This window comes from Salvelinus sp. IW2-2015, unplaced genomic scaffold, assembly GCF_002910315.2.
Source record: "Salvelinus sp. IW2-2015 unplaced genomic scaffold, ASM291031v2 Un_scaffold5114, whole genome shotgun sequence".
Classification (NCBI taxonomy): Eukaryota; Metazoa; Chordata; class Actinopteri; order Salmoniformes; family Salmonidae; genus Salvelinus; species Salvelinus sp. IW2-2015.
The window spans coordinates 22,005-31,587 of NW_019946380.1; the positions used below are offsets into that span (position 1 = coordinate 22,005).

The 9,583-nt window shown below is 52.2% G+C and overlaps 1 protein-coding gene across 1 annotated transcript in view; it reads right to left on the minus strand.

The window, feature by feature from the left end:
* The window catches only part of smarcal1 (SWI/SNF related, matrix associated, actin dependent regulator of chromatin, subfamily a-like 1), a 28,746-nt gene that overhangs the window by 3,693 nt on the left and 15,470 nt on the right, over positions 1-9,583 (minus strand). The window contains 10 exon segments of the mRNA XM_070441895.1: positions 5,454-5,550; positions 5,669-5,769; positions 7,145-7,164; positions 7,167-7,217; positions 7,220-7,262; positions 7,264-7,299; positions 7,301-7,333; positions 8,656-8,758; positions 8,840-8,904; positions 9,073-9,297. Of these exon segments, the coding sequence (XP_070297996.1) occupies positions 5,454-5,550; positions 5,669-5,769; positions 7,145-7,164; positions 7,167-7,217; positions 7,220-7,262; positions 7,264-7,299; positions 7,301-7,333; positions 8,656-8,758; positions 8,840-8,904; positions 9,073-9,297 (774 nt within the window).

A 9,583-nucleotide genomic window follows, 5' to 3' on the forward strand; every position in this document is an offset into this window, starting at 1 on the left:
CGTCCTGGGGGGTTCTCAACCAGGACACAGACTCTGGGTAAGTGCCGGCGTAACTCCTGGGGGTATTCAGCAGGACACCAGTCTTCCTGGCTCATAGGCCACTTGGGATCTCTACCAGGACACCAGTACTCCTGGGGGTATCTCACCCAGGAACCAGTACTCTGGGGGTAATCCAACCAGGGACACCAGTACTCTGGGTCTCGACCAGGGAATCCTGGGATCTGACCAGACACAGTACATCCTGGGGTTCTCGACCAGGATCACCAGTACTCCGGAGGGTAGTCGACCAGGACACCGTATCTGGGGGTAGTCACCAGGGGCACCAGTACTCCTGGGGGTAGTCGAACAGGACACCAGTACTCTTGGGGGATCGACCAGGAACCAGTATTTCCTGGGGGTCAGTCACCAGGGGCAGCCAATGTACTCCTGGGGGTATCCACCAGGGCACCAGTACTGCTGGGGGTTCTCACCAGGACACCAGTACTCCTGGGGGTAGTCGAACCAGGCAACCAGTACTCCTGGGGGTTCACCAGACACCAAGTCTCTGGGGTCTGACCAGGACACGTACTCCTTGGGGGTAGTCGCCATGACAGCACAGTAACTCCTGGGGGTAGTTCGACCAGGCACAGTATCCTGGGGGGTAGTCACCAGGACACCAGTATCTGGGGGTAGTTCGAACCAGGGCACCAGTTATAATCCTGGGGAGTCGCACCAGGACACCAGTATCCTGGGGGTTTCAGACCAGGACACCAGTATCCTGGGGGTATCACCTAGGACACCAGTAACTCTGGGGTGATCTCGAAGCCACTCATGGGGATCACCAGTACACATACTCTGGGGGTTCTTGCAACCAGGACACCAGTACTTTCCTGGGGGTCATCAACCAGGAACACAGTACTCCCTGGGGGTTTCATCAACCAGGAGCACAGTACTCCTGGGGGTAGTCCAAAGGAGCACCTAGATACTGCTGGGGGTATCAACCAAGGGCACCAGTGTATCCTGGGGAGTCGTCACCAGGGCACCCAGTACTCCTGGGGTGTTCTCGAACAGGAACACCAGTACTCCTGGGGGGTTCTCGACCAGGCACACCAGTGATCGCCTGGGGTTCTCGACCAGACACCGAGACTCCTGGGGGTCTCGCACCAGGACACCAGTTATCCTGGGGGTAGTACACCAGGACACCAGTACTCCTGGGGGTTCTCCGAATCCCAGGACCACTCGCATTACTCCTGGGGAGCATCCTCGACAGGACCATCCAGCTCAGACTCGTCCTGGCGTTGGTTCCCATCGACCATGTGCACACCAGTACTCCTGGGGGTTAGTCGACTTTCAGGACTACCAGTTAACTCCCACTGGGGTAGTCGACCAAGGACTACCACGTACTTCCTGGGCGGTAGTCGACCACGGCACCCAAGTATCTTCCTGGGGGTAAGCGTGACCACATGGAGTACTCCCGTTAGTCGACCAGTGCCATCAGTCTCCTCGCGGGTAACTCGACCAGGCATACCTGTACTCTGGGGTTTTCTCGAGCCAGGACACAGTGTCCGCGCAGAGTATCTGAACCTGAAGACCGTACTTTGGTTCTCGGACAAGGCACAGCCAGTAACTCCTGTGGGGTAGTCTACCAGGACACCAGATTAACTCTGGGGGTTCTCCACAGGAACCAACCGTACTCCTGGGGGTTAGTCGACCAGTGACATCCAGTACTTCCTGGGGGATTCCGACCAGGACACAGTCTCCCTGGGGGTGTTCGACCAGGACACCAAGTACTCCTGGGGGGTAGCTCGCCCAGGAAGTCCAGACCCGTAGTCGAGCGTGCACTCGACTCTGGTGGGTAAGCTCGACACAGGACAGCCAGTACTCCTGGGGGAGTAGTCCGACCAGGACAACCAGCTACTATCCTGGTGGCCGACAAGCGGTATTCGACCAGACAGCCAGGTTACGTCCTTGGGGGTATTCGACCAGGACACCAGTACCCTGGCGTGTAAGTCGACCCAGGAGCACCCAGTGACTTCCTGGGGGTAGTCGACCAGGGCACCCAGTACTCCTGGGAGGATCGAGTACCAGCGGCACCTAGTATCCTTGGCGGGTAGTCGACAGACAGGCACCGAGTACTCCTGGGCGGTAGTCGACCCAGGAACCAGTACTCCTGGGGGGTAGTCGACCATGACGCCAGCAGTACTCCTTGGGGTAGTCAAGCCAGGCACCAGTACTTCCTGGGGGTGTCTCGACCAGGACACCAGGTACTCCTGTGGGGGGTATATCACCAGGACACCATTACTCCTGGGGTGTCACGTGATCAGATGGGGAGTCACAGGGCACCAGTTTACTCCTGGGGGTTGAGTCGATCCAGGGCACCAGTACTCCTGGTGGGTAAGGTGACACCGAGGCACCAGTTACTCCTGGGAATGGTAGTATCGGGCCAGGGACACCCAAAGTACTCCTGGGGGTCAGTTCGACCAGCCGGCACCAGTACTCCTGGGGGTAGTCGACCAGGCCACAGTACCTTCTGGGTTAGTCCAGGCCAGTACTCCTGGGTGGGTTCTCAACCAGGAACCACGTACTCTGGGGGTAGTCGACCCAGGAACCCCAGTACTTCCTGGGGTAGTCCGACCAGGCACCAGTAACTCTGGGGGTAGTCGACAGGACACCAGTACTCCTGGGGTTTCAACCAGGACACAGTTACTCCTGGGGGTAGTCAACCAGGGCACCAGTATCCTGGAGGTTCTGCCACCAGGGTCACCAGTCCTGTGGGGTTCCAACCAGGGCACCAGTACGCCTGGGGTATCAACCAGTGGCCACCAAGTATCCTTCGGGTAGTCAAGCCAGGGCACCATACTCCTGGGGCTAAGTCAACAGGGAACCAGTACCTCCTGAGGGTATGTCAAACCAGCGCCTACCAGTACTTCCTGGGTAGTCAACCAGGACAGTACTCGCTGGGGGTAGTCAACCAAGACACCAGTACTCCTGGGCGGTAGTCAACCAGGAACACCAGTATCCTTGGGGGTCTCAACCTGGACACCAGTACTCCTGGGGGATCTCAACCTGGACACCAGTCTCGTGGGGTTTCTCAACCAGTACACCAGTACTCCTGGGTGTAGTCAACCAGGACACCAGTACTCCTGGGGGATCTCAACCAGGACACCAGTACTTTCCTGGGGTATTCAACCAGACACCAGTACTCTGGGGTTAAAAAGTCACCCGGACACCAGTACTCCTGGGGTAGTCAACCAGGACACCACCGTACTCCTGGGTAGTCCAACCAGGACACCAGTACTCCTGGGGGTAAGTCAACCAGGGAAACCAGTACTCCTGTGGGTAGTCAAGCCGCACCAGTACTCTGGGGTATCCAACCAGGGCATCCCTGTACTCCTGGGGGTAGTCAAACCAGGACACCAGTACTCCTGGGGGTCTCCAACCAGGACACCAGTACTCCGGGGGTTCTCAACCGGACACCAGTACCCTCTGGGGTAGTCAAACCAGGACACCAGTACTCCTGGGTGTAGTCAACCAGGAGGACCAGTACTCCTGGGGGAGTCTCATCCCTGGCACCAGTACTCCTGGGGGATCTCAACCAGGCACCCAGTACTCCTGGGGGTTTCTCAACCAGGACACCAGTACTCCTGGGGGTAGTCAATCCAGGGCACCAGCACTCCTGGGGGTTAGTCAACCAGGGCACCAGTACTCCTGGGGGTAGTCAACTCAGGGCACAGTACTTCCTGGGGTAGTCAACCAGGGCACCAGCACTCCTGGGGGTAGTCAACCAGGGCACCAGTAACCCTGGAGTAGTCCGACCAGGCACCATTGTACTCCTGGGGTAGTCGACCAGGACACAGTAACTCCTGCGGGCTCTCGACCAGGACACCAGTATCCTGGGGGTGCTCAACCAGGACACCAGTACTCCTGGCGGGATCTCGACCAGGACACACAGTACTCCTGGGGGTTTCTCGACCAGGACACCAGTACTCCTGGGGGTAGTCGAACCAGAGACCCAGTACTCCTGGGGGTTCTCAACCAGCGGAACCAGTACTTCCTGGTAGATCTAGAGGTCGGTAATCAGTGGCTGTGTCCAAAACACTTCCTGTAGTTGTTGATCAGTCTCTCACATCTCTGTGGAGGAATTTTGGCCCACTCTTCCAATGCAGAACTGCTTTACTCAGAGACATTTTCTGGGTTTTCCAGCATGAACTGGTCGTTTCAGGTCCTGCCACAACATCTCAGTTGGGATTAGATCGTGGACTTTGACTCGGCCATTCCAAAACTTCATATTTGTTGCTTTTTTAACCATTTCATGTAGACTTGATGTTTTGGATCATTGTCTTGCTGCAGACCCAGCTGCTCTTCAGCCACAGACGGATGGCCTGTCATTCTACCTGTAGAATTCTCTGATAGCGAGCAGAATTCATGGTTCCTTCTAGTAAGGCAAATGGTCCAGGTCCTGAGGCAGCAAGCATCCCACTCTACTCAACAAACTGATGCAGTCTATCACAGTGCCATCCGTTTTGTCACCAAGCCCCATATACTACCCACCACTGCGACTGTAGCTCTCGTTGGCTGGCCCTCGCTTCATACTCGTCGCAAACCCACTGGCTTCCAGTATCTGACAAGACCCTGCTAGGTAAAATCCCCCTTATCTCAGCTCACTGGTCACCATAGCAGCACCCACTGTAGCACGCGCTCCAGCAGGATATATCTCTCTGGTCACCCCCAAAACCAATTCTTCTTAGGCCGCCTTCCTTCCAGTTCTCTGCTGCCAATGACTGGAACGAACTGCAAAAATCTCTGAAACTGGAGACTCATATCTCCCTCACTAGCTTTAAGCACCAGCTGTCAGAGCAGCTCACAGATTACTGCACCTGTACAATAGCCATCTATAAATTTAGCCCAAACAACTACCGTCTCCCCTACTGTATTTATTTATGAGGTTCTTAATGCAGTGGTTAGTTTTCCTCAGACATAATGGGACCCATCACACCCAAATGACTCAAATGTGCCATTTGATGGGGCACTGTCATCCTGGAAGAGACCACTAGAAATTTTCACCCATTGGTTGAAAGGTTGTACTATTTATTGGTGTTGAGAGGCACCTAAACCATGCCAGTGATGTAGTGGAGAGGAGCCTGAAGGTCAACAGCCAACCTGACTAAACCATGCCAGTGATGTAGTGGAGGAGGAGCCTGATAGGTCGACAGCCAACCTGACTAACCATGCAGTGATGTAGTGGAGGAGGACCTGATAGGTCGACAGCCAACCTGACTAAACCATGCCAGTGATGTAGTGGAGGAGGAGCCTGATAGGTCGACAGCCAACCTGACTAAACCATGCCAGTGATGTAGTGGAGGAGGAGCCTGATAGGTCGACAGCCAACCTGACTAAACCATGACCAGGGTAGCCAATCTGTGGACTGACATGTGTAGCCCATCTGTGTAGCAAACACCACCGGTGCCTCTCACCTTGGAGTGGAAGCTGGCAGACTCTGCCTTCTCTGACAGGTTGGATTCTGATAGCCCCACCTGCTCCAGAACATGCATCTTCTCCTGGATCATCGGCCTACATAGATACAAAAAACAATCAATATATTTATTGTCCCATTTTGGTAAAATAGTTCCTTCAGAAGTATCACCCTAATAGATATTAGTTCCAGGTTCAAGAGGAGGAGCCGACGTACCACAGGTAGTCATCTGCGGTCCCCTTGGCGACCAGGTAGTGGATGTCCACGTTGCTGGTCTGACCGATACGATGCACTCTGTCCTCGGCCTGGATCATTATCTGATAGATTCCAGAGGGCATCATTAGGATGTTAGACAGTATAGGAGGATATATGAACACAGGCAGCTGTAGCTGCATTCACAACTTTTCTGTCAACCAAGACACTCTTGGTGACACCACTGGGTAAGGGGTTAGAGGTCAGGACTTACGCAGAGAGTTCAGGAGAACCTACCCCAGGAGAGTTCAGAGGTCAGGAACCTTACCAGAGGTTCAGAGTCAGGACCTTACCCAGAAGAGTTCAGAGGTCAGGAACCTTACCCAGGAGTCAGAGGTCAGGAACTTACCCAGAAGGGTTCAGAAGGTCAGAACCTTACCCAGAAGGGTTCAGAGGTCAGGACCTACCCCAGAAGGGTTCAGAGGTCAGGAACCTTACCCCAGGAGAGTTCAGAGGTCAGGAACCTTACCCCAGAAGGGTTCAGAGGTCAGAACCTACCCAGAGAGTTCAAGGTCAGGAACCTTACCCCAGAAGGGTTCAGAGGTCAGGAACCTTACCCCAGAAGGGTTCAGCAGGTCAGGAACCTTACCCCAGGAGAGTTCAGAGGTCAGGAACCTTACCCCAGGAGATGTTCAGAGGTCAGAACCTACCCCAAAGGTTCAGAGTCAGGAACCTTACCCCAGAAGAGTTCAGAGTCAGAAACCTTTACCCCAGAAGGTTCAGAGGTCAGGAACCTTACCCCAGAAGGGTTCAGAGGTCAGGAAACCTTACCCAGGAGAGTTCAGAGGTCAGGAACCTTACCCCGGAGAGTTCAGAGGTCAGGAACCTTACCCAGAGAGAGTTCAGAGGTCAGGAACCTTACCCCAGGAGAGGTCAGAGGTCAGGAACTTACCCCAGGAGAGTTCAGAGGTCAGGACCTTAACCCGAAGAGTTCAGAGGTCAGGAACCTTACCCCAGGGAGAGTTCAGAGGTCAGGAACCTTACCCCAGAAGAGTTCAGAGGTCAGGAACCCTCCCCAGAAGAGTTTCAGAGGTCAGGAACCTTACCCAAGAAGAGTTCAGAGGTCAGGAACCTTACCCCAGAAGAGTTCAGAGGTCAGGAACCTTACCCAGAAGAGTTCAGAGAACACCACCAGAGCAAAGGTTAGAGGTTAGACAGGTCCTTACCTAAGACTACTAAGAACAGCCCGATCTGCCAACTTCTGTCTGCAGCGTTTGGGCTACACCCTAATATGACCTTTTGTGGAAAGGTAAGACTCTCACGAACCATACATGTCTGTTGTTTCACCACAGGAAGTGTTACATAGCGGATGCAGTTGATTGAGACGCAGCCATCTATCATAAACTGACGATTTTGATGGGGTTTTGTATTATGCCGATTAGATTTCCGGGGGCCGCAAGACATCGACTCTAGGAGGTTAAAGGTTAGTCAGGTCCTTACCCCGGGGTTCCAGAATAGTTAGCAAACACCACCAGAGCAGCAGAGTGCAGGGTGATGCCCATGTTAGCTGCATGATAGAGAGCACCGCTACACAGCTCTTGTCAGTGAACTGGAACGGGCGCCGGCTCACACAGCTGCTGCCGCTCTGCGGACGGCGGTGGAGCCGTCTATACGGATGTAGTCGATACCCTGAAATAACATCAACAACAATGGAAACACATAGACAGTCGTGTTCATCTTGTTCTATTGAATATTAAAATATACCTTCACCTGCAGTGAAGCCGCTCAACATTTACATTCAGTCATCTAACAGACTCCCATCCAGAGCGACCCACAGGACCAACCAGGGTCAACCTCCCTGCTCAAGGGCACTTTGACAGATCTCCGACAAGGTCAGAAACAGAGACCTGAATCAAGCTCCCGACTGCCAGGCCACCAGCCCTCCAAGACCCCCCCCTACAGTTCTCCAAGAGCTACCTCTCAACCATCCGAGACACCCCCCCACCCCGAAAAAGAATCTCCCTAAATTCCCCACCCTCAAGACCCCCTAAGCCCACATCCCACAATGCACTAACAACGAACAAAAAGAAAAAAAAGAAAAAGAAAATAAAAGAGAAAGCGAAAAGAAACGATGCAGAAAACTAAAGACATCAAGGACAACAAACATCCCAGCAAGACGTTTCAGTGCCACTATTTACATGTGTGTCCATTGTCTTCTCTCTGCTTGGCCACCCGCTCACATAATCATCTGGTCATCTATGCTGTGATGCTTAACATACAATTTCAATCTATCGAATCGAATAGAATCTACAGATTGCGAGTTGAAGATAAATATTTTTACTAAGAGTATTAGTATATTAGTAATTGACTGACCCGGTCTCTCCAGATCTCCTAACAGTACTATTTCTAGGGTCAATTTTAGATCAACGCTATGCATTTTCAGCCATTCCTGAACCTGAGACTAGAAACAGGCTACCTGAGGGCAATACCAAAATAAATGGTCTATTGATTCTGTATCCTCACAACAAAATCTGAAGAGCTGCGATGATTCTACGCCCCAAATATTCAACATTTTGTTGGTGGCAAGAATTCTGTACAATCATTTTAGCTGAAAATCTTGAAGTCTTGAATCTTACGTTGTTTTACATATCAACTCATACACCCTGTGCCATAGAATCGATGCATCAAAAATATCTTCCCAGCTATTTTTCAATCTGTATGGCACAGCTGTAAACATCCTGGTACTCAACTGAAACTGGTATACTTTCCTATTTATGCTATTTTTATTCCTCCGTCATGTTTTAAATATTTACAAGATAAGCAAGTCATCTACCTGAAGATAAACTAAAACCACTCGTGGCATTAGGCACCCARTTTCCAGCAGAGTCATCGCATAAGGCACAAGTCTGTACTGATTTCAATATTTACTAGAAAAGTGAGTCATCTAAACCAAAGTCTTTCTCGTGTGGATAAACCTTAAGTCTGTTGATCAGGCATCCTGTTCTCCTCACCTTCTCCCCCAACTCCTTGGTGATAGCGTCCAGGACCAGCTTGTGATGAGCAAACACCAGGAACTTCTCTCTTCCGCTCTCCAGCATGTCCATGATGTACTCCCTGAGTAACAGAAACAGAACTGGTTTAAWACAGCAGGCTCTCAGCACTGTACTCTGTGTGGGGTAAACACTTTCAACTCACATGATGGCTTTAATCTTGGCCTCGGCAGTGTGGTTAAAGAAGACCAGAAGAGCCTCCTTCATCTTCTGAACAGAATAAAAAGCCAACAGAAGACAAATGTGTTTAACAAGACATGTCAAGGTGAAACTAGAGCAACATTAATGGAATGCTCTCGAGAAACACTCTTCATCTARCGTCAAAATGAGCTGTAAGAGTATYGTTTTTACTAATAATCTCTCTTCCCCTGTACTCACGTTGTGGTTGTGTTGTCCCTTGGCCAGATCCTTGGCTGCGGCAGACAGGGCTGCCTTGGTGCGGGTGTTGATACCGTCTGTGGTCACCGTGACAACCTTGCGTTGCTTGGCAGGAAGCTGAGAGAGGACCTCTGACTTGAGACGGCGTAGCATTAGACTCTCCTCTAACATAAGCTTCAGTTCTCCTAGGTTACTGGAGCCAGAGTAGTCCCAACCCCACGGCAGCTAGCAGGAGAAGAACAAGTCCTAGGTTACTGGAGCCAGAGTAGTCCCAACCCCACGGCAGCTAGCAGGAGAAGAACAAGTCCTAGGTTACTGGAGCCAGAGTGGTCCCAACCCCACGGCATCTAGCAGGAGAAGAACAAGTCCTAGGTTACTGGAGCCAAAGTGGTCCCAACCCCACGGTAGCTAGCAGGAGAAGAACAAGTCCTAGGTTACTGGAGCCAGAGTGGTCCCAACCCCACGGGATCTAGCAGGAGAAGAACAGGTCCTAGGTTACTGGAGCCAGAGT